At 39.3% G+C, this 24,175-nt stretch overlaps 3 protein-coding genes across 6 annotated transcripts; all 3 read left to right on the top strand.

Annotated features, from left to right (window-relative positions):
• The first annotated feature begins 1,003 nt into the window (after positions 1-1,003).
• Positions 1,004-17,406, top strand: LOC137948188 (uncharacterized). 2 transcript variants are annotated; one of them, XM_068794179.1, is made up of 8 exons: positions 1,004-1,390; positions 9,804-10,258; positions 10,437-10,551; positions 10,866-11,552; positions 16,276-16,350; positions 16,450-16,575; positions 16,653-16,932; positions 17,081-17,406. In XM_068794179.1, exons 1-7 carry the CDS (start codon positions 1,076-1,078, stop codon positions 16,917-16,919), a joined length of 2,040 nt encoding a protein of 679 aa, XP_068650280.1. In that variant the 5' UTR covers positions 1,004-1,075; the 3' UTR covers positions 16,920-16,932; positions 17,081-17,406. The 2 variants fall into 2 exon arrangements, with proteins under 2 accessions (XP_068650280.1, XP_068650281.1); XM_068794180.1 differs by having other exon boundaries at positions 16,653-16,945.
• Positions 17,407-18,060: 654 nt separating this feature from the next.
• Positions 18,061-21,000, top strand: LOC137947991 (probable sugar phosphate/phosphate translocator At1g12500). Of its 3 annotated transcripts, none has more exons than XM_068793875.1 (3): positions 18,061-18,369; positions 18,484-19,271; positions 19,406-20,007. In XM_068793875.1, exons 1-2 carry the CDS (start codon positions 18,179-18,181, stop codon positions 19,253-19,255), a joined length of 963 nt encoding a protein of 320 aa, XP_068649976.1. In that variant the 5' UTR covers positions 18,061-18,178; the 3' UTR covers positions 19,256-19,271; positions 19,406-20,007. The 3 variants fall into 3 exon arrangements, 2 of the variants coding, with proteins under 2 accessions (XP_068649976.1, XP_068649975.1); XR_011111582.1 differs by adding an exon at positions 20,055-21,000 and having other exon boundaries at positions 18,062-19,271; positions 19,406-19,457; XM_068793874.1 differs by having other exon boundaries at positions 18,061-19,271; positions 19,360-20,007.
• Positions 21,001-21,650: 650 nt separating this feature from the next.
• On the top strand, positions 21,651-23,381 carry LOC137948185 (cytochrome P450 89A2-like). The gene has a single exon (XM_068794173.1). It carries the CDS (start codon positions 21,705-21,707, stop codon positions 23,259-23,261), a length of 1,557 nt encoding a protein of 518 aa, XP_068650274.1. The 5' UTR covers positions 21,651-21,704; the 3' UTR covers positions 23,262-23,381.
• Positions 23,382-24,175: the final 794 nt, after the last annotated feature.

Raw genomic sequence — 24,175 nt, 5'->3', positions numbered from 1 at the left:
TTTGTCCCCAATTTTTAAAATTAATTAGAATTAGTTAAAGGGTATGGGTGAGGGACTTCACTAGCACTATGTTGCACTCCAAGTTATCATAGAAGGGCACTAGTCCATCATTAGTGTCATGGTTGTTCCATAGCTTTGTCACTACCATGGTGAAGATGGACACAAATGTGAGTTTTTTCTTGTTACTAGAAACCCGTTTCGAAGAAAATATAGGCTCAAATGGAACTTAAGTAACCAATACTTCGAAGAAAGGTTGCCTACAAGGAAGATGAGTTTTTTTCTCTTTATAAATCCTTAAGTCAGGCACACAAAAATTTAAAAATAAATATTTCTTGAAAACCTATAATTAAAAATCTATTTCCGGCTTTTCTTCGGATATACAGTTTTAGCCAAAAGCACTAGTTGGCCCCGATGTAAGACCTGTCCAAGCTGGGTGGTTCCGTCCACCATTGATGGGTTAGGTACTTGGCTTTCCGTACTAAACAGATCGGTCTGTTGGGTTGTATTGGTTAGGTGTTTGACATGGTATCAGAGCTTGACACCACGTTCCGTATTCGAATCCCGGGTGCAGCCGTAAGGAACGGGAACGGTGGGTGTCAAAGCTAGGTGGTTCCGTCTACCACTGATGAGTTAGGTACTTGGTTTTTTACACTTAACAGACTGGTCTGTTAGGTTGTATTGACTAAGCATTTGACAAGACTGTGAATTTGTTAAGATGGTTAGATTTACAAAGGCTAAGAAATATCATGGAGGAGAAACACGATGAGGACGTGATGTCTCACTCTCAATTAAACAAGCCTTTTATATATAATTAGGGAAAAATTAGAATAATCTACCCTTGATCCCTTACGCCATTTTTCAAAGAATAAAACAAATACAAAATTCTAATAAAACCGGTTAAAAATATATTTTTATTAAAAATAATTAAAAGAAAATTGATTTTTTTCCTATTTCTACACCAAGTTAGCACCAATGTTGGATTGCTGTCTTTTGTAAGCTCGAACTTTGGAACCGTACTTGCTATGATCTGCAGTTTTCCTCCCGTTGGGTGAGCAGAGTTGAATTCTAGCAAACAATGGCAAGAGCAGCAAGGAGCGAGATTAACCTGCCCGAATTAAGGACTCGTTCTCTCTTTGATCTTCCTGCTGATTTCTTCAGTGGCTGTTGCTTTCTCTCTGATAGAATCCAATCGCCTCTTTCCTCAACTGAGGCGTATGTCTATCCTCCGAAGTTCTCTGCGAGTACTGCAGTCAACGGCTCGACGGACGACGAGGAGCAATTAAATAGGGCAGCTGTAATACCTAGATGGTCCTGCAATATGTGTAGGGCCGAGTTCGAGTCCCTTCTAGACCAGCGTACTCACTTCAAATCCGATTTCCATCGCTTCAACGTTGGTAACTTTGCTCTTTATCGTTGTTGGTATTGTTCTTGATTTTGTTTTCATTAATTTTTAAAATTTTTATTTCTATTCTCCGTTAATGTTTTGTTGTTGGTGGCACACCTGAGGTCGGAGATGCATTATTATCTTTAAATTGTTCTATTGTATTCAATCTGTTTGAAATATGTACTTTTTTTGCCCACTGGAATCACAGTAAGAAAATATAACCGATATTGTGAGCGTTCCACAGTGGAAGGCCGCGGTTCCATTATATTAGGAGAATAATTCGCAATTTGTACGGCAGCAGAATGGATGGACTGAAAATTCCAGTTTTTATACTCATCACTGTGGGAAGGAAATAATCCACTCTGCTTAAGATCCTATTGTTTTCAGAAAATCAATAGTCGTAACCCTTAATGTGGACAAATTATGTAGAATGATGGACTAGTCCAAGTTTCCAACCTGAATTTGATTTTACTTTTTCAGTCAGAGGCAGAAGAATTTATTAGTTAAAAAGTCAGAAGTGATGAAGTTAGAGCTTTTATAGACAAATGCTCTGTTTCGATTGCATTCAGTGCATGGAGTGATATCCTTTTAATTTGGGAGTATTTCTGGTTCCTTGGAGAAACTTCAATTTCTGGATTTTCCAGTGGCACTACGGCAATGCTAGGTGCCTTGATGCCACTAAGGCAATGCCTGATCACTCTTTTTTGTTAGATAAAATCCTGTTTTTCTTAAAAGAGGAGATGGCACTTGGTTAAGTAAAGGTAATTTTCCTGTGATTGATAAAAGGTTTAGTAAATTAACTCTACTTTTGTAACTATAAAATCAAGAAGAAGCATTGGTTCTTTTAATCTGGCAAATCTGCATCATTCATAACATTCTCATCTTCTATGAGGAAAATTGGAATAGCAAATGTCTCATCTTTTGCAATATGAAAATAAAAAGAAGAATTGGTATTTTTAATATGGAAAATCAGCAACACCCCATAATACATTCCTATTCTAAGTGAAAAATTGGAGAAAGTTGTACTTTGTTTTTTTTTTATACATGAAAATTATACTCTTTTATTTGAAAAAAAATTCTTCTTGTCATTTCACACCTTTGTGTCTGATACTGTAGTTTGAGTCTGTGATATAGTAAATTCTTTTGTTGGTGTGTAGAAGTCCTACTATTTTGGGCTTGTACTTGTGTTCCACTTCTCACGCTAGTTGTGTGAGATTGAGAGTTCTGGGTAATAAACATTAAGAACTCATCCATTAACTCCTCATATCACTTTTTAGGCTAACTGCCACACCTTATTGCAAACCCCCCGCAATATGTACATATTAGTTCATTGAATCTCTCTTTTGAAATTGTGGCTTCCAGCCAGCTGTACAGATTTCTAAAGCTTGTGTAGTGAGTTGACTAGAAAAATAACTCAGAAGAGGACATCCTGTCTTAAAAAGTACATTACTGGCTTAAAGAATACATTTTCTCTGGGAGCAGTATTTTATGTTCCAAGAACTCTCTTAGTCTAAAATATTCTTTTCAGGTCAAGGATGTCTTGTAAAATATCCGACCTTGGTTGTGCTATAGAAGTGATCCTCTTGTGTACAATTTGAGTCTACATCTTTGGTCAAGATGACAAAAGCAAGTTAAGAGCAGAAAATTGATACCAGTGACACAACTGGCACGCCACATTCTTAAAAAAATTATCAGTCCTTACTACAAAAAAGTATCATTGCTGGAGATTAGAATTCTCCGAGACTTCAATTGCTCTGGAGGAAGTGAAGCCAGGGTACATTGAACTTTGTGTAGAACATTGAGAGTGTCTCTTGCCCAAGATAAGTATTAAAATTGCTAGTTTGAAGTGATTTCATATTATTTTTATGACTGGTGAAGATGAGTGTTTTGGTTAGAAGGCTAGCTTTTATTGAACTTAATCGATATGCTGGTGGAGCAGTTTAGCTTGTGAGGCTTTTGGTCAGAACCTAGCCCTCTACCATGTTATTCTAAACTCATTCTATTTCTAGCTGAATTGTGGCTGTTGTGCTAAAAAAACATATATTCCTTAATAAAATATCAATAACCCAGGAAGTCACTTTCTTGTGTACTTTTGGAGGTAACCCATATTGCTGATCTACTATAAGGACCTTGGCTGGAGTGACTACAGCAGCCAGTTATGTCATAAGATTGAAGTGTTCATATCTTGAGATCCCAAACTATCGGCAACTTATCTCAAACTATTTAATCTTTTAAATCATTATAGTGAATCACACATGATGACTTAAATAGATAAGTAAAGGTGATCTTAGTGAACAGAAACTGATGAGGGATGCTGTGATTTAATGACTCTGACTGTGAAATCGGGGAAGAAAGGAAGAGAAATAGAGAAGGAGAAGAGGAATTGAGAAGAAAAAGAAAGAGAAGAATAGAGAGGAGGAAGAGTGAGAATGGGAAGGGAGGAAACAGTAGAAGGAAAAATTTATTTCATCATCTATCATTTTTCCATCCGGTTACAATCAATAAATAACAAGATGGAAATTCAAAATTCAAAACTAGATAAAATCAATAACTACTAAATCTCCTAAAATTAGGGATGACAACATAAGGACCTTGGCTGGAGTGACTACAGCAGCCAGTTATGTCATAAGATTGAAATGTTCATATCTTGAGATCCCAAACTATCGGCAACTTATCTCAAACTATTTAATCTTTTAAATCATTATAGTGAATCACACATGATGACTTAAATAGATAAGTACAGGTGATCTTAGTGAACAGAAACTGATGAGGGATGCTGTGATTTAATGACTCTGACTATGAAATCGGGGAAGAAAGGAAGAGTAATAGAGAAGGAGAAGAGGAATTGAGAAGAAAAAGAAAGAGAAGAATAGAGAGGAGGAAGAGTAAGAACGGGAAGGGAGGAAACAGTAGAAGGAAAAATTTATTTCATCATCTATCATTTTTCCATCCGGTTACAATCAATAAATAACAAGATGGAAATTCAAAATTCAAAACTAGATAAAATCAATAACTACTAAATCTCCTAAAATTAGGGATGACAACATAAATAAAAATAAAATAAAGAAATCATAAAAATGAAGAATCACCCAACCACAATGTGTTAGGTCCTGGTGGGGCCCTATGCCACTGAGTATACACTCGGGTGATCGGTGGCATATTGGTGTCCCCACCAACTCTCTTAGTGTGTAATTCCTGGTGGCTCTGATAGTACTTGAACAAATCTAGATCCAAGTGCTACAATGTCTCTCCAGAAATTCAAGGGTTGTTTGAGTCTGGAGCTCCACTCGACGAACTAAGAAATGTTGAACTTCACCACTCCTGATAAGAACCATCTGTTCCATCTAAAATAACATCAATATGGTCTTTTTGTGCTAGCAAAAGAGGAAGAGGAGCAGGGTTCAGAGGAACTTGAGGGGTAGGAATAGATGTTGTATCGGACGATGTGGTGGAACTTGAGGGGTAGGGATAGATGTTGTATCGGACGTATCAGCTGGAATGGACAAGTAGCCCCTGTATGCTATCAAATCCTCAATGTTTAAAGTGGAGTTAATTACTGAATTAGGTGGTAAGCCGATAACATAAGCATTAGATCCTACTTTGTTCAGCACCTTAAATGGTCATTCACTACGAGTTTGCAACTTTCGTGTGTGTCCTGAAGGCAGCTGCTCTAGTCGAATTCGAACCTTGACATAGTCACCCTCATTAAATTTTTTATAATGTTTGTTCGTATCAGCATAAAGTTTGTACTGGGCATTACTTGCTTGAATATGTTTATTAACTTCAACATGCAATTCCTGGACTCTACGTGCAAATGAAGTGGCGGACTCAGAGACCCTAACATGGAGAGAATAGGTACGATCTCATCAAAGAATAGTCGAGCAATTGCAGAGGCATTGGAAGTTTTAGCACGAGGGATAAAATGAGCCATCTTGGAAAATGATCCACCACAACAAAGATAGAGTCGTGTTTCAGAATGGTACAAGGAAGACCTAAGACAAAGTCGATGTTGAGGTCTTGCCAAAGGCATGTAGGGACTGGTAGGGGTGTATACAACCTAGTGTTTTATTTCTTATGTTTGGCTAATTGATGTCTTACACTGTCCAACCAGTTTGGCGACGTCCCTTTTTAAGCTAGGCCAGTAAAATCGACATTTCACCTCCTCAATTGTTTTATTGTGCCCAAAATGTCCCCCAAGTCCTCCCGCATGGAGTTTCAAAATTAACAAGTCTTGCACGATGTACGGGGAACACATAGCTTGTCTATGTGAAATAAATAATCATCTTGAAGATATAAATCATCAATGAGACGCCGCTGTCCCCCTCAAAACTCAGGATACATGCTACCAAATTATGGGTAAGAAGCATAATCGTCTCTGGGCTTCTCAAAACCAGTAACTGAAACACTCAAAACAAACAATAATTGAATCTGCTACTTTGTTCTCATTCCCTGATTGGTGTTTCAAGACAAAAGTGTATTCCTGCAGGTACTTGACCCATAACCCTAGAATTTTGTTTCCTTTGAGAATTGAGAGAATAAAGGACTTCATGATTGGAGTACGAGACAAATTCTTGTGGAAGTAGATAGTGATACTGTAGAGCTTGTACAACCGCATAGAATTCCTTATCGTAGGTCGAGTACTTTTGTTTGGCATCGTTAAGTTTTTCCTTGAAATATGCGATCAGATATCACTCTTGACTTAGTACTCAACCTACTCCTATTCCTGATGCATCGCATTTGACTTTGAATACTTTAGAGAAGTTAGGTAATCTCATAATAGGTGCCTCTGTCATACTTTTTTTATTTCTGGGAAAGCATGAGAGGCAACTTTCAACCACGAGAACTCTCTTTTTCTCATGCAATTGTAATAGGCGACATGATGGTACTGAATCCTCTGATAAAGTATCGATAAAAAATGGCAAGACCATGGAAGCTATGAACCTCATGAATGGTAGAAGGTTTTGGCCACTCGACGATTGCATGCACTTTTTGGGGATTGACAATAATACCAGCAAGAGTAACCACAACCCATAAACACCACTTTGTCAGTCAGGAAAGAGTATTTTTGAAGATTGGCATGAAGTTTTTTTTTTCCTGAAGTGTGTGGCAAACTTGACGAAGATGGTCAAGGTGTTGGTCTCTTGTTCGACTATAGATGAAGATATCATCAAAATAGACTACTAAAAACTTGCCAAGGAGTGAGTGAAACACCTGTGTCATTATTCTCATAAAAGTGTTGCGTACGTTTGATAGATATGTAGATGAATGCCACTATCTTTTCAAAGATTGACCTCAAAAGCGGTACTTCACAATAATTTTGTTGATGGCCCTACTATCCACACACATTCTGTAGGTGTCATCCTTTTTAGGTATGAGAGAGGGTGACACAACACAAACACTTAAAATTTCCCTGATAAATCCCTTTTAGAGAAGCTCATTTACCCACTGTTGTAATTCACTATGCTCAGAGGGATTCGTTCGATAATGTTGTAAGTTCAGCAGTCTCATGTTTGGCACCAAATCTATAGTATGTTGGATATCACACATTGGAGGCAATGCATCTAGAAGATCCTGGGGAAAGGCATCTTGGAAGTCATGTAAGATAAGCTCAACCTTTGGTGGGGGATCATCAAAGGAATGCACATGGGCTTCACGGGCTACCATAACAAAAACTGTACACTCATGCAGTATTTCTTGCTTCAAATCCTTGGGACTAATGAAGTGTAAAGTTTTCTTTTGAGCGTTCAATTGTCCCTTACCCTGTGTGACGGGCTTAGGTGGTAGCAGCTTGAAGTTGATAGTCTTCTATTTAAACACAAAGAAACAAATGTTAGAGTGCCCATAAATTGTGACATCCAGATTATAAAGTCACAGATAATATGACCCACATCCATGGTGATCACATCACACCAGATATCTTCCTTGTATTCAAGGAATTGAATTGGAATCAAACATTGCCCTTCGACTGAGATGAAGTGTTATTGACCCATGAAACTCGATAAGGTTTGGGGCGTGGAACTGTCTCAAGGCCCACGTGGGTAACAGTGCAGGATGATACAACATTGATGCAACTACCGCCCAATAATGAATTTATAGCCCTTGTTTCCACACTTAATGTAAGTATGAAATATAGGAGTCCAATGCCAGTCATCCTACTCTTTGGGCTTAGTCAACGCACACCATAAAATATTCATTATGGGGATGGGAGTGTTGGTAGATTTGATGCAATTTAAAGCGGCCGAACTATCCTTACATGTCTCATCTTATAGATCAAAGTCGATAGGGTCAGGTTCGTACTCCACATTCTTCTGTGGAGACTCTTGATCCTCAAGAAGAAGGGCCTTAGTCCTATAATTAGACGCAATGTGGCCAAAATCCTTGGCATTTGTGACACCGAATTTGGACACATCCTTCCCTATTCCTAACATGGGGGTCTCGAATTGCAACAGAGGGGGGGGGGGGGGGGGGGGGGGGGGGTGGGGGCGCGTTGTTGACTTTCCTGGCTCTTGAGAATTGACGGTGGAGGACCTAAAAGGCATTAGACGGGTGTCAAACCCATGTGTTGGTGGAAACTTGGAAGCCAGCTCGTAATTATGTGCAAGTGCATAGGCATCTTCCATCGTCGTGACACCTCGAAGCAGCATGTCATGCCTAAGGTAGTCATTGAGGCCTTTTCTAAATCGACTCAAAGTGATCACCTCATCCTCAATGACGAAACAACGCATCCAAAACTCATCAAATTGAGTGATGTATTCAGTGACTGACTTATTCCACTTTCTAAGATTGTGTCATTGATCTAAGAGAGTGCTTTGATAGGAGGGAGGAAGGTATTTAGTCTGTAATTTGAGCTTCTTCTACCCAGTGTGTAATAGGTGCGTCACACCTTTTGGCAACATCCTTCTCAACATTTTCCAAAACAATTGAACAATTTTTATTTTGGCAAACCTAACCTTCGTATCCTCAAATAATTCATTCCACTCGAAAAATCAGTCCACTTCACAAACACATGTAGAAAATACCTATGGGTCCAAACGGCCATCAAATTCAAGGGCTTCAACCTTTATGTGTTTTAAAATTTTGTCTTCAGGCCCTCTTGGTGTAGGACATAGGATGCATGATTCCTAGAAGGAGGGAATGTGTTTCCACGACGACGAATAAATTCCACATCTTCAATATCATAACCCCTAGGAGACCTAGCCCCTACAAGGCTTTTCCCTTTGGCTGACCGAATTTCTAAGGCTGTTAGCCTATCATTAACAGCCTAGTTTTTCCAAGATTTGTTTAAAGGTATAATTTTTTTTGTCGACAACGGAAGATGACGCAATTTCGAACATGATGCAACCACTACGCAAATGCGTGTATTTATTAAATCCTAGCAAGTGAAGCCCAGAACAAACACTAGCAAGTTAGTGGCTCGGCGGGAGGTTAGCGGTAGAAGACCTGAAGGACAGAGGAGAATCGGTCAACTTCTCTATAGACCACAATGATTGGTTGGAATCGGCAACAGAAAGCACTCTATTTTTTCTTTTTTCTTTTTTTGTTTCTTTGCCTGCTTCTTCTGATGGTGAAAGGGAGGCAAATAGAGGAAATCAGGGAGGAAGGGAAATTGGGTTCCGAATTTGAAGTAATGAGGGTTGGGTCGGCGATAGGGAAATTGGATTCCGAATTTGAAGTAATGAGGGTTGGGTCGGCGATAGGGAAATTGGTTGCTGTTGCAGATGATTGTTCGCCGATGGGATCTTTTGGCTCTGATACCAAACTGATGAGGGATGCTGTGATTTAATGACTCTAATGGTGAAATTGGGGAAGAAAGGAAGGAAAATAGAGAAGGAGAAGAGAAATTGAGAAGAAAAAGAAAGAGAAGAATAGAGAGGAAGAGAAAGATCGCGAAGGGAGGACACAATAGAAGGAAATTTTTTATTTCATCATCAATCACTTTTCCATCCAGTTACAATCAATAAACAAAAAGATGGAAATTCAAAATTCAAAACTAGATAAAATCAATAACTGCTAAATCTCCTAAAATCAGGGAAGACAAAATAAATAAAAATAAAATACAGAAATTATAAATATTAAAAATCACCTAAACATAATGTGGTAGGTCCTGGTGGGGCCCTATGCCACCGAATATACACTTGGGTGATTGGTGGCATACTGGTGTCTCCACAAGAAACATTATGTTATGTTCAGGGGCATAAAGAAGTTGAGTTATCCTTTCTCCACATTGATGTATTAATGACTTCGGATTATTATTACATTGGTGTTGTCTGTTGAATAATTCAAGAGTGTGAGTATTGTGTCAGCTGTAAGTGTATAAAAAAAATTCTCACATTATATATGACAATATTCTGTCGGCAAATTTGGTTATTTATTGAAGTGTGCATCTGAAAGTATTTCCTTCCTCTACTGTCTGTTATAGGTCAAGCTGACTGTTGCTGGAAAAAGCACTATAAATGAAGATCAACTTGATGAGTTGTCGAGTGGGGTTCTCTTGGAAGCTTGTGATATATCAAGTATATCTGGGTCAGACGACGAGGTTGAGGAAGGAGAGTTGCCGAATACTGGTGTAAAAGGATCAGAAGTTACTAAACAGAAATTGTTAATCCGTCTGAATTCAGGGGAAATAGTCTCTGTTTGGAAATGTATTATTGCTAATGAATCTGAAGGTTTGACACTTGATCATGACAGTTTAATCCCCAAGGAGTATGGTGGATATATGTCAATGGAAGAGGTGATAGTTGAGAGGTTGGCCAGTTTGGTTTCTGAACCACGGCATAAAACTCATCTAAGAATTGCTTTGCTTGCTAGTGGTGGACACTTTGCTGGCTGCGTCTTTGATGGAAATTCTATTGTTGCTCACAAAACATTCCATAGGTCGGTAGAATCTCTCTCTCTCTCTCTCTTTCTCACTATGCTTGTTCTAAGACAAGTTATATGATCTTTTGACAATTTGAAAACTGTTTTAAATCTCTTATTGGTTTGCACTATGGAGATTTTAAACTCTGTTCTCTTCAGTCTGCTTAACCATTTTTGGCTCATTTCTGTTACACAGATATGTTGTAAGGGCAAGGGCTGGCAAAAAACAATCTGCTAAAGATGCAACCGGAAAAGCTGCTAAGTCTGCAGGATCCACTCTTCGTCGCCATAATGAGCTTGCTCTAAAGAAGGTAAAATTCCTCAGTTTCTTTGCATTACTCCTAACACATATTTTAAAAATGAATTCCATTTAAAGCTTTGTATGTAAGTATAGCTAAAAGTGGTGTCCATAACATACTAAAATGACTTAAACGCAAATCCCTTGAGCTATACAAATAATAATCAACCTCATATTTGGACAGCTGGGCATGCTGGTGCGCTTTCATAAATGTTTTCAATAGCTTTTACTGAAATATTGGTTGGTGCTACATTATGCAATTTTGAATTGTTCAACAAACCAATTTCATCTTATGCTAACCGATGTTGTTGTTTTTGGTTTTTGAAGGAAGTTCAAGAGTTACTTGGTTCTTGGAGAGCTTATTTCATTGCATCATCTTGTATTTTTATTTATGCTCCTTCAGACAATCGCCAGCTGTTCTATGATGGGGACAAGCCACTCTTCAGTCACCAGAATGGTGTTGTAAGACATGTGCCACTGACAGTCCGTAGACCAACCTTGAAGGAAGCAAAGCGCATCTATAACCATCTGACCCTAGTGTTCTACGAGATGGATTGTAAAAGATGTTCACCTAGTCAAAACGAAGACCAACTTTTATCTGCAATTAGTTATGAAGAAATCCATCATAATCCAAAAAAGGAATTATTGAGGGATCATGTTGTCAGTGAGAAAGTTCCTGATGCATGTCCAAGCCACAGTAGTGCCGATACAATGGCTATTCCATGCGACGTGGAAGTGGTTCTTGAAGCACCAAAGATAAATGAAGGAACAGCTCTACATGATGCAGCTAAATCAGGGAATGCCCAGCGAACACTGGAACTTCTTGAACAGGGTTTAGATCCTTGTGTTAAGGATGCAAGAGGCAGGACACCATATACTGTGGCAGCAGACAAGGAAGTAAGGAATAATTTTAGGCGGTTTATGGCTTTAAACCTTGACAAGTGGGACTGGCAATCTGCCAATGTGCCTAGTCCACTGACTAAGGAAATGGAAGAGGCTCAAGCAGCTAAACAGGTAATTGATAATTCTGAACTGCATTGCTTTATTTAATCTGAAGCATGTCAGTTTTTTTTTTTTTTTTTGGGTTACCCTGGAAGTGTCAGGTCAGAAATTCTTAGTTATAGGTTGCTTTAGAATAAGACTCCACCCTGGAGACTGAAACACTTCTTTCATGGCATACTACACTAACATCTGCCAACAGTATATCTTGCTATCATGTAATGATTGGAATTAAGTTCCTATCCCCTTTGACCTAAGGGTTGAGGATCCCCCTCACCATAAATTTCAAAAAGAAAAGATAGTTTATTTTTATTATAATTCTATAACCTGATTGATCTCATAATGTGAGGGTGATCATAGACATCACATATCTGAAGTTGTCAAACAAAATCAAATTATCTTTTTTTTATTATTCTAATGGTGAGTACCAAATAAAAAATTAGTAAAAGAGTAGAAATCTAAACTTCACTCAGCGTTTAAATGTCAATACAATTAAATAAATTTCAGGCCACAGAAAGTTAGAAACGCATAGTTTGGAGAGAAGGCAAACTTTGATTTGAGTCCTAGAGCTATGATCCAGAAGATAAAATGGCATTACCATCACCAGAAATTTCCATTACACTGATATTTAAATGTGTGAAAGTCTTCCCTGTCATAATATGTCAATATCTGATTTGAACGTTGTTGTTCTTTCCGCTTTTTTTCCCCTTCTTGTACTTTTAAGTCGTGTCTTCCAAGCCCTCTGCTGTACTGTCCACCCAATCAGTCTGACATACCATGTCTTGTTGGTACTACCGGACTTGGCAAAGGTTATATGCATAGCAGCTGTAGACAAGGGTATCTGGAATCATCTGTAAAAATTTATAATGGTTATGTTAGTAGTGGCCACTAATCTTCTAGACTGCCTTCAGACAAAGAACTTCTGTTCATTTGTTCATTGTGCGACTTTTTTGTGACTTTATTGCATCTGGTGCTATTACCAAAAAATAGTGCTTATATGGGAAAAGCAAATTGTAACTAATGACACTTAAAGCAAAACTACCCACCGTTAAACTATTATGTGTTTTATCATGTTAAGGCTGAATTCGGTTGGCAGCCATAGGAATCTCATATAGATGTTTGTTTTTGTGAGAGATTAGAGAGCAACCATGCAAGAAAGAGGAGAAATCATGAAACAAGGGAGGTGAAGAAGAACTAAGAGAGAGGAAAGAGGGAAAGAGAGAAGGTATGGTTGTCTTTCTCATTCTTCTATTTATATAAATCTTATTACACTTAGAAATGCAACTCAAACTAAACTACCTATGTCCCAATTACACCCATATTAAACCTACTAAATTAAACATTAAGAGACATAAAACGCAATTAGGAAATCTCTTGTAAACATCTTTTTCGTTCCAGTTTCTTCTTTGAGCTTGCTCTACTTATCAGGCTTCCTCCTCCATGAGACTTGGCTTGGGCTCCATGAAACCTGGCTCTTTCACATTTCCCCTCAAGCTAGAGTTTCTAACTCCAGCTTGCATGAAAGGAAAAGCTTTATGTCTGCAATTGGCTCACATTATTGTTGATTGACGGGTCCTTTCTGCAATTGGCCCACTTTGTTGTTGATTAACCCAGTTCTTTATTCTTCATTCTCCCTTGTACTAGGTTGTCTCGGCAGCTCGACTTTGGTTAGCAACATGATCAACTCTTTTCACATCCACTTTTGGCAACTTGAACTGGTTTCACTATTCACCACCACTATAGTACTCTATACATCTCCCCTCAAACCAGGGCACCATGAGACAAAGAAACCAAATTTGAACAAAGAGAATATGAGAGAAGATATCATCTCCTCTAGCCCAACAACAAAACTCTATAGACTGGTCAAACTATGTCTTAGACAAGTTAAGAGACATTACTCAAACACAAAGGCAAAACCACCACTTTTAAGGGCAGTAGTAAGAGTCTACCCACTTTTAAGAGTGAAGAAGAAACTAACTTGACTTGACTGAAGCTGGATTTAGGCACTCTCCTGCTCCTTCAAGTAGTGGGTCTATAGGCATTGCATCAAAGTGATGAAAAATCAACTTCATCCACACACACAGGGAAAATACCAAGAGAGGTAATTCATCAGGTATGGCACCAAAATTCAAGACTTTCGACACTATCCCAGCAATCACACCTCAGAAAATTTTCTAAGGTTTTATTGTTTATGAATAGAAACTTTAACCACAACAATAATTTAACAACAACCTTCTCCTCTGGGAGCCGCCTTCTCAGCCTTTGCAAGCTTTTGCTAGCTGCTTGCATTGTTTTCGTCCCTTGGTGTCTCTAGAAGGAGAGGAACTCCAGATGGTTTGACTGTGCTTTCCGCTCTGCTGCTGAGGTTTTCTTTACTACCTCGGGGCTCATCTCTACCTGGATTCACATTTGGAAAGAATTCACCTGCCTCTCTTGTGCCCCCCTACCTGCACCAACTGGAAGATTATTATTCAGATGTCTGTCCCCTCTGCTCCCCGCCGGGTTGCTGTTTGGATGCCTCTTCCCACCGGTTATTATAAGCTTAATTTTGATGGTAGCGCCTTCGGGAACCTGGGTTTAGCTAGTTTTGGCGAGGTGATTTTATATCCGGTAGGCACTACCCTTATCTCTTGCTCTAGTCCTCTCAGCATTGTTGACTTGAACACTATTGAGCTCTCTGGACTCCTTTACGACTTGCATCTATTTCATGATCGCATCGAAAGTCCTCTTATCGTGGAGGGAAACTCCAAAGTCATCATCAGATGGTGCTCCACCTCATCTTTCCCCCCTTGGCGTCATTGGCTAATTTTTCTTGATTTTTGGATGTACTTAGATCAGCTAATTTGGCTGCTAATTTGTGTGCTAAATTGCCCCCCCACTCCTCCTCTTCAATCTCTTGTTGTTAGGGGAGGCCTCCGTTTATGTATCCTCTTTCTCTTTGAAATAAAATTATCAACATTTCAAAAATAATAATAATTCAGCAGCTACCAATAGACAACAAGTACAAAGGTAAAAAGGCTCTTAGTGCTGCTCCTCTCATAGCATTCGTCTAAAAGAACTCCAAAGTTAAAGACTCTATAAAACATTCCAGCCAAAAGAGAGAAAAAAAAAAAAAGTTGCCTAAAACATCCAGGTAAAGCGTATGACCAGATTATGAGAAAGCAAAACCTGGATGCCAATGGGACTTCTGCTTAGACTCTAACTCAGTTAAGGATTCTTAGATAGGCAAATCTAGACAGACATTGACAAACTTGAGATAGGAGACCTGCAATAAGAAAGCTTCCAAAACAGATTTTTGAATGCAAACATAGTGGAGATTTTCTGGCAAGGGAAGATATGTAGGTAGGATTTGGTCTAGTTGACATCCAAACTCTAAACTAAACTACCACCTCATATTTCAGATTGTAATAGCAGAAAAAGCATGTTAAGTTCAGAAAACAAGGGAGGAAAACCAGGAGGCAACTGTGGAATTACAAGTTCAAAGCGGTCTCCTTCTAGGAATCATCCATGAAGTAGAACCCTATTAGAAAAGGTAAGTCTGTGAAGTCAGCAGCTTGACAAGCTATATACTTCTAAGGAGAAGAAATAGGAGAGCCTAAAGACCTGGAATTAATTGTTGTCCAAGAGAAACCAGGCAACTTTGAAGAAGACGAACAAAATTTTCTTACTGCTGCTTAAAATGAAGACTCTTCTCTGGAAGTATCAATCATGGTGTAAGAGACCTGAAAATAGAGGGAACTTTTAGAAAGTTGCTGCTTTTCCACCCTACAAGAAACAACTTTGTCGACACCAGCAAAAGAGTCCTGATTGACACAAACTTGGTTGAACCAGTGTCTTCTTGCATGGACTAATCCACTGATAGAGACAATTGCAAACCAAAAAAGGTAGAGGAAGAGCAGAAACCCCCAGCAAGAGGAAGACAACAAAAGAGGTGAAAAACTAGAGAAACAGAGAAGGAAACACTAGAGTACAGATTAATTATCTAACAGGAGAAACTTTGATGAACTGGAAAAACTTATCTTCTTCTTCACCCCTTTTTTGTCTCCATCTTTTTTCTCCTCATCATGTTTGGACTGGTAATCTGATACCATGTGAAAACTTAGAGAACGAGCATGCAAGAAAGAGGAGAACTCGTGAAACAAGGAGAGGAAAGAAAAACGTGAGAGAGAGAAAAGAGGGAAAGAGAGAGAACAAGTGGTTATCTCTCTTGCACATTCAATTTATAAAAAAAAAACTTATTATACTTAGAATGAAACTCAAACTAAACTACCCATGTCCCTATTACGCCCATATTAAACTTACTAAATTAAATTAGCAAACCTCTTGTAAATGTCCTATTCATTCCAGTTTATTCTATGAGTTTGCTACTTGTGAAACTTCCTCCTCCATGAGGCTTAGCTTAGACTCTATGAACTAGGTTCTTTTACATTACTTACACTTTGTACAATATATACTGATTAACATCATGGCTTTTGTTTTTACCACCATCATCCTTGTCTTGCTTATTATTGTAATTGCAGCTTCAATATATTCCGCTACCTTGTTCTGAATTTTTTTTTTCTTAATGAGGTTGGCAAGCCTAACCAAAATTACTTGAATGTTAGTGCTGGTTTTTCCTTCTTCTCTTCCTCAGCAGTCTTTGCTTAATATAATTCTTATTTTCATTAAAAAATGGATTAAAATTAATTGCAAAAAATAATCTCTCATATAATCTTATCCTGCTTCTTGGTTTGTTCAGATAGAGAAAGATGCCAAGAGGAAAGCAAAAGCAAAGGAGTTAAAGAAATTACGGAAGGCAAAAGAAAAGGCTCAGGTTCATTATTCATTTGGATCTTCTTTTAAAACTGAATTCTACTCGACTGTTCTTCTTGGTTGACTACTTACATAGAACTGTTGAATTCTAAACATGCAGGCTCAAGCTAAATCCGAGGCCGAGGCTCTTGCTCAAAATTCTCCTGCAATGTCACAGGTTCAGAGATCAGTTCCAGGTCTTCTCAAATGGTCACAATATACTGGCGGAGCAAGCATATCGAAGGAGGTAACTACCATATAATCTTTGTGTGGGTAATTTTCTTAATATTTGAAGTGACTATCTCACACCACTTTCCAAATCAGGAGGAGCTTAAGAAGAGACAGACTGAAGAGAGGGAAAAAAGAGCTGCTGCAGCCGAGAAAAGAATAGTGGCACTTGCAGCAACTAGTTCAGAAGCTAAAACCAGCACTGCAACAAGCTCAGAAGCCAAAAGCAGCAAAACAGATGATACATTGTGTTCATGCTGCTCCACTTCTCTAGACGAGAAAGTCCCTTTTCACAGATACAATTACAAGTATTGCAGCACCTCATGCATGTATGTGCATAAACAGATGCTCGAGGACGGATAGACTTAAGCTCTCAGTAATTATCCTCGGTACCATCTTCTTTACGTTCAATTCCATAACTGCATTCATCTTGTGCCTCTAGGCCAAGAGCGGTCTTCTCCATTTTTCTATATTGAATGTACAGTTGAGTGATCATATTTTTTTTATTTTTCTGTATGAAACAGAAAAAGAGTAGTAGTCTCGCAATTGGGTCTTCTTGCAATTTACGTCAAAGAGGAACACCGTCAGTCTTGGGTAAGTTGACAGTGCAAGATGCCTCAACCGGAAAAACGTAAGGGGGACTACATCCATCCGCAGTAGGAGACTGTCGTCCGACATCCCCCGAAAAAGCAAGACACCCTACATACCGGCCTCTTCCCCTTGACAGTATAATAAGGGCTTCGTTTAAACCTACGGTAGGCAGTATTTTCTCTCATGATCAGAATATCAAAGTTATATTTGCTTATATAAACTGAAACTGCAGAGTATAGTTTCCTTTATTGTCTGCAAAGTTATATTATAGCTCGGCTCGATGCCACCCCTAATTAAACCCAATCTCCGTATCATTTTCTTAATTTGAACCCATCTCAACCTCATTTTATTTGTCTCATATATGGGTCGGCTTCAGGTTAGGTTTGGATATAGTTTGGTAAAACTCGTCCCTGACTGAAAACCTGGCAGGTTTTTTTTCTTGCTCTCCCTAGGGTGAAATTAAAAACCCGAATCTGGGGTTTTTTTATCGGCTTAGGTTGGATTACCCCTAAAACCCCACCCAATACCTTTATGGGTAAAAAGGAAAATATTAAAAATAAATAAATAAATAAAAATATTTAAAAATTAAAAATAATACGTGTTTATAATGCCTAATGATAGTAAAAATCATATAATAAAGATATGTGAAAAAATTAGTAAAAACGTAAAATTATCCAGTTATTGTTTAGACAGATTTACGACAATCTCCCTATCAATAAAGGCATCATACACCGACACACGATATTATATTAATATGATATAACGGAACGGTAAGACATGAACTGGCCATCCATATCCAATTTACTGATCCAACGGGTGAGATACCGTTAGATCAGATCAGATCGAGAAATAAAATAGAAGCTAAACTGATGAGATCTATTTATATGCATTGCATACATGCATAACGTACATACATAATATTGGCGTCATCATCATCACCATCATCCTCCTGCTCGTTTCTCCTCCGCCCGTTTAGATCCGAGCCGTCTCCTTCCCTGAGGCCGGAGAACGATCGAATCAGGCCGCCAGCCATGGTGGAGAGTCACGCACAGACGTGGACGACTCGCCGGGGAAGTAACCCCAGGCTGGAGACTGACCAGCTTATAGACATTCCGGCCACTCCCACTGCCGTCGACCGGAACAACAACTTTGGCGGCCTCTTTTTCTTCCCGTCGCCGTCGCAGTCGCAGAATGTTACCACGGCCTTGATAATTCTCTCATGGTACGTCTCCAACATCGGCGTCCTCCTTCTCAACAAGTACTTGCTCAGCTTCTATGGCTATCGATACCCGATCTTTCTCACCATGACACACATGCTATCCTGCGCTTTCTACAGCTTCATTGCCATTTACTGGCTTGAGCTCGTTCCTTATCAGCCTATCCTTTCCCGCCGCCAGCTTCTCAAGATCGCTGCTCTCTCCGCCATTTTTTGCTCCTCTGTTGTCTGTGGAAATACCTCTCTCCGCTACCTCCCTGTTTCGTTCAATCAGGCCATCGGCGCCACTACTCCTTTCTTTACTGCTATATTTGCTTTCCTCATTACGTGTAAGAAGGAATCTGCGGAGGTGTACTCCGCCTTGCTCCCTGTCGTCTTAGGGATCGTCCTCGCCAGCAACAGCGAGCCACTCTTCCACCTGTTTGGCTTCCTCGTTTGCCTGGGGTCGACGGCGGGCCGGGCGCTCAAGTCGGTCGTGCAGGGGTTATTGCTGACCTCGGAAGCCGAAAGGCTACATTCGATGAATCTGCTCATGTATATGGCGCCCATGGCGGCTGTGATTTTGCTGCCGCTGACGCTCTACATTGAAGGGAATGTGGCCGGGATTACGCTGGAGAAGGCTAGGGAGGACGGGTGGATGATATTTCTTCTGCTTGGGAACGCGACCGTGGCGTATTTGGTAAATTTGACGAATTTTTTGGTGACCAAGCATACTAGCGCCCTGACGCTTCAAGTGCTTGGAAACGCCAAGGCCGCCGTGGCGGCGGTGGTATCGGTGCTCATTTTCCGAAATCCGGTGACGGTGATGGGGATGACGGGATTTGCTGTAACTATAATGGGGGTTGTACTTTACAGCGAAGCAAAGAAGAGATCCAAAGGAGCAAACCATTAGCAATTGGGCTCCAAAGGTTTCTCCACTTTTTCTTTTTTCTTTTTCTTTTTCTTTTTTTACTGAATATGTTATTTATTGCTTTCATTTCGTTTCCCTTTTTAAAGATAGCATGATTGAAGAGGAACGAACCAATTGGGTTTTCTGTTGCAGAATGAAATTGGATTTGGGAATTTTTTGGGGAATTTTGGAGAGGGAGAAGAAGGTAAGAATTTTCCCTGTTTGGCCAGAATCCCTTCTTTTCATTTTCTTTGAATATGTGAACATATAATTTTTTCAATGATTTGAAATTTTAGACAGTTTTCATTAGAGAAAGTCGCAAGATGCTCTCTTGTAAGATTTGTATTCCTTCTACTTCAGTAAACCTTCACTCTGTAATCTGTATATCATTCTTTTCATTTCCAAGTTTTTTGAAGATCTAAAGGAAATCTTTCTCTTCGTTTGGTGATCATCTGAAGTATCACTCGACCATTTTAGATGATCATCTAAAGGCTGTTTTGGTCTCCATTAGCTGAAACCTGCAGTTAGGTAACAAGAAGCAAGCTAGTTAGTGATTGTCTCTTAAATAGCATTTTCACGGTTCCCCAGTTAAGAACTTCATTCAATTTAGCATTCAAGAGTTCCTGTGGTACTTCTGCTTAGGTTTAGATGTGTTTCCTCTCCATTTCAGCACCTTTAACTAAACAGTTTCAGTAATTTGGAGAAGTTATAGATCACCAATTCTTATATTTCTTTTAATAATCAGCTGACAAACATAGTCTCATTATGGTTCTGGAGAATTTCATGAGCAATACTTCTGCAGGAGGAACTGGGAAGTTTCAAAGTTAAATGAGAACAAATGCCTCATGAAAGCAATTTTTTGACTGTTATTTGGTTGTCATCATCCTTCAAGCTGGCAGAGTGTCTCCATTAATGTGGCTTCAGCATCCTTTAAATACAGTAATGAAGTAGATGGATACTGCAGCAACTTGGATGTCTCCTCTTTTGTGGGGACTCCATCTCAATCCCATTATTAGTTTGGTTGGCAGAGTTCCCTGTTTCAATTTGAATTTGGTCAAATTTGTATTGATAGATGGAAAATCTGAAGCTTTCAGTATTTCACTTTTCATAATCCGTTTTTTGGAGACTCAGAACAACCCAGTTGAATTTCATTCAATTTTTTCCTATTCAAATAAGAGACCTAGCATTAGGGATAACAGTTTCATCCTGGTGAGCATTTTCTAGTTAGGAGTTTCACAAGGGTTGGTTCTTTGGATTAGAAGTTTCTTTAATCAACTTGCCCAGCCAAAAATCTATCCCATGCTTCAAACTCGAGTTTTTTCATTAGATTATTGTTATTGGAGCCAAAAAAAAAAAAGCTACCTGTAGCCAAATGAAAGGAAAGAAAACCATCTTTTTTTTAAGCTAAGGAAAGCTACATCACTGCAAAAGCAAGATTCGCTTTCCTAATGGCATGGAGGCTGGGGTGGGAAATTTCCTTTTGAGTGCCATGAAGCTGATACCATGAGTTTGAGAAAATTTTCTGGAGAGTTAGGGTTTCCACTTTCAGACAGCCAGAGTTCTTCATTTTAGACTCCACTTAGCTTTAAAAAAAAAATATTGCTGAATTTTGAGAGTTTCAATCTATTTGCTCCTTGTCTATTCTGGGTTAATGTAGAGCAACACTAAAACAAGGGGACATCCAAGTAATATTTTGAAGTAATAGTTTTCTTTATTATCTTTATTTTAGCAAATTATTCTTTAGTATTTAAAAGATTATTATAATTATTAAAGTTATTATAAAATATGGTGTTTTATTATGTATGTAATATGTATATTTTCGTTTTAAAATATTAGTTGTGTATTTAATAGGAAATTTTACCAAAATACTAGTTTGAAACAATTTATTTATGAAAATAACGAAGATCTCAACTCATTTGTAAAACTACCGAACTTTGATCGGTCCACTTTATATGTGGACAGTCAAAGGCGACACGTAATCTTTGACTGTTTACAGAGTGATATTGTAGATGAACACAGAGGTTGCCACGTCATTATTATTGACATGTCATATGTTATGTCATTACATGATAAAATTTTGAATAAATTTTAAAAAAATTAAAAAATCAAATACATTTTTTATTACCTTATATCTAAAATAAAAAATTATAAATTTTTTTAATAAATAAATAAAAAATAACTCTTACTTATTTAATACCATTTAAAAAAATAACGTAAGAATTAGGTACAAATTACTAAAGAAATGAAGAGTCGGTCAAAGAAGAAAATTTGTAATAACTTTGATTTTTAATAATAAAAAATTATAAAAGTTAAATCTCTCCACTTTCCACCGCACTTTCAATAGTTTTATAATATTAATTTCGTCACGTTAGGAAGACCTAAAAAAAGCAGAGAAGAGGATAAGATTCCATCCTTTTGATGAAAGTCAATCCTTTTGCTCTTCCTGCAATTCATGGAGGTCTACTCAATCCTTTTGCTCTCTTGCCTCATTGCTGTCTGCCTCGCTTTCTTTCTGCCGAGCCGGTGGAAGAAAAGTAAGCTCCCCCCGGGTCCGGCTGCTCTTCCCATTATTGGCAATCTTCACTGGTTAACGAGGTCAATTAACGACTTGGAGGCAATCCTTAGGGAGCTCTTTAGCCACTACGGCCCCATCATCACCCTCCGGATTGGATCCAGTGCGGCCGTCTTCATCTCCGATCACGCCCTCGCCCACGAGGCCCTCATCAGTAAAGGCGCTATCTTCGCCGATCGGCCGCCGGCGACTCAAACCGGACGCGTTATCAGCGCTAACCAGCACAACATTAACTCCGCTTGCTATGGACCTCTCTGGCGTCTCCTCCGCCGTAACCTTACGTCTGAGATCCTCCACCCTTTGCGTATCAAGTCCTACGGCCAGGCCCGCGTCTGGGTTTTGGAGCTTCTGTTACGAAGCCTGAAATCTGAGTCCCAAACGGCAGGAAGCCTTCACGTCGTGAAATCGTTCCAGTTCGCCATGTTCTGCTTGCTTGTGTTTATGTGTTTCGGGCAGAAGCTGGACGAAGAGGTGGTTAAAGAGATTGAAAAGGCACAGAGAGATTTAATTTTGAATATCAGAAGATTCAATGTATTCGCTTTTTTCCCCCGGGTCGGTAGATGGGTTTTCCGTAAGCGGTGGAACGATCTTCTGGAGCTTCAAAACAGACTGGCAGAAGTTCTTCTGCCTCTAATTAGATCGAGGAAGGAAACTCAGATGAAAGGAAGACAAGAACAGGACGGGAAAAACAACTTCACGTTTTCCTACGTCGACTCGCTTCTCTCCTTAGAGCTTCCAGACGACGGAGGAAGAAGGCTCACTGAAGAAGAGATAATCAGTCTCTGTTCGGAATTTCTGACTGCGGGGACAGACACCACATCAACCGCCTTGGAGTGGATAATGGCCAATTTAGTCAAATATCCTCGAATACAAGAAAATTTAGTGGAGGAAATCGAAAGAGTCGTCAAAGAGAGGAGATCCCAAGGAGGAGAAGAAAGTTATACAGATTTCATTAAAGAAGAGGAATTGCAGAAGATGAAATATTTGAAGGCTGTGGTGATGGAAGCCCTGCGGCGCCACCCACCGGGGCATTTCGTGCTACCTCACGCAGTCATGGAAGAGGTGGAGATTAATGGGTATATCATCCCCAAGGAAACGTTGGTCAATTTCCCAGTGGCCGAGATGGCGATGGACGAGAAAGTCTGGAAGGACCCGACGGAATTTAAGCCGGAGAGATTTCTAGAGAACGAAATTGATATAACAGGTACTCGGGAAATCAAGATGATGCCATTCGGCGCTGGGCGGAGGATCTGTCCTGGGCTAGGCCTGGCAATGCTGCATCTAGAGTTCTTTGTAGTGAATTTGGTGAAGGAATTCGAATGGAAAGCCAAAGACGGGAAAGAGGTAGACCTGTCGGAGAAACCGGAATTCACAACGGTCATGAAGAATCCTCTGGACGTCGAACTCCATCAGAGGAAGAGCACACAGAGTTACTAGTGAAAGACAGTTCGAATGCATCTATGGCTATGGATTATTTTAATGTCAATCTTGTGAACTGTGATGTGTTTTCTTTTCTGCAGTGAACAATAGTTATGACATTCTTGCAGTTTTCCTTCTTATGCGTTGTTCAGCCATTGACGTCTGCATATAGAATACAGTAATCTCACTGGTCAGCCCTCAGTAGCAGAGCGTTTCGTTCACCTCTCCGACGTTCATTTTCTTTGTTCCTTTGTTCCTGATAAGGGATCAACATCCTCCTCCTTTGCTTAGCTCCCACGGAGCCTCCAAGCATCGTAGACGACCATCCCTCAGCCTCCGGAACGGACTTCCGATGTCTTGCAATAGCACTCTTTGCAATACTCGCATCTTCTCCATGATAATAATTTTAAAATTCACCACATTAATGGTGTGTCATACTTTCATTAATTTAGTGGAACGATATCCCAATTACAGGGATTTACAATTGATTACAAGATATTTGATTTGTACAGACAAAGAATGATTGAGCTTAATTAGCTCCTGTAATGGAAGGCCCTAAACAGGCAATGATCCTTAATTGATTGAGAATCAATTTTATGATCCTTAATTGATTGAGGATCAATCTCTTAAGGCACTATCTGTAACAGCCCCCCGCAAGCTAAGCGTCGGATTAGGACAGACGTGTAACTTGAACCGAAAAAACTGAAATAGAGGTCGAGAGATGCTTTTGGTGAAGATATCTGCAACCTGTAAGTGAGAGGGCACATATTGAGTATGAATTTTTCCAACAACAACAAGTTCACGCAGAAAGTGAATGTCTAGCTCAACATGTTTGGCCCGCTTATGAACAACAGGGTTGGAGCTCAAGAAAATAGTGTTTTTGTTATCGCATAAGAGAAGTGGCCGCTTGGGAATGGAAACTTTGAGATATC

Source organism: Aristolochia californica, unplaced genomic scaffold, assembly GCF_029961685.1.
Source record: "Aristolochia californica isolate CCGP_79_NKW_82.1479 unplaced genomic scaffold, dmAriCali1.0.hap1 SCAF_13, whole genome shotgun sequence".
NCBI lineage: Eukaryota > Viridiplantae > Streptophyta > Magnoliopsida > Piperales > Aristolochiaceae > Aristolochia > Aristolochia californica.
This window is presented reverse-complemented; position numbering and strand designations above follow the sequence as displayed.

Coding starts and splice junctions, on each gene's coding strand:
- LOC137948188 (XM_068794179.1), top strand. CDS start 1,076: ATGGCAAGAGCAGCAAGGAGCGAGATTAACCTGCCCGAATTAAGGACT. Junction 10,259..10,436: donor GCTCACAAAACATTCCATAG/GTCGGTAGAATC, acceptor TCTGTTACACAG/ATATGTTGTAAGGGCAAGGG. Junction 11,553..16,275: donor AGGCTCAAGCAGCTAAACAG/GTAATTGATAAT, acceptor TGGTTTGTTCAG/ATAGAGAAAGATGCCAAGAG.
- LOC137947991 (XM_068793874.1), top strand. CDS start 18,179: ATGGTGGAGAGTCACGCACAGACGTGGACGACTCGCCGGGGAAGTAAC.
- LOC137948185 (XM_068794173.1), top strand. CDS start 21,705: ATGGAGGTCTACTCAATCCTTTTGCTCTCTTGCCTCATTGCTGTCTGC.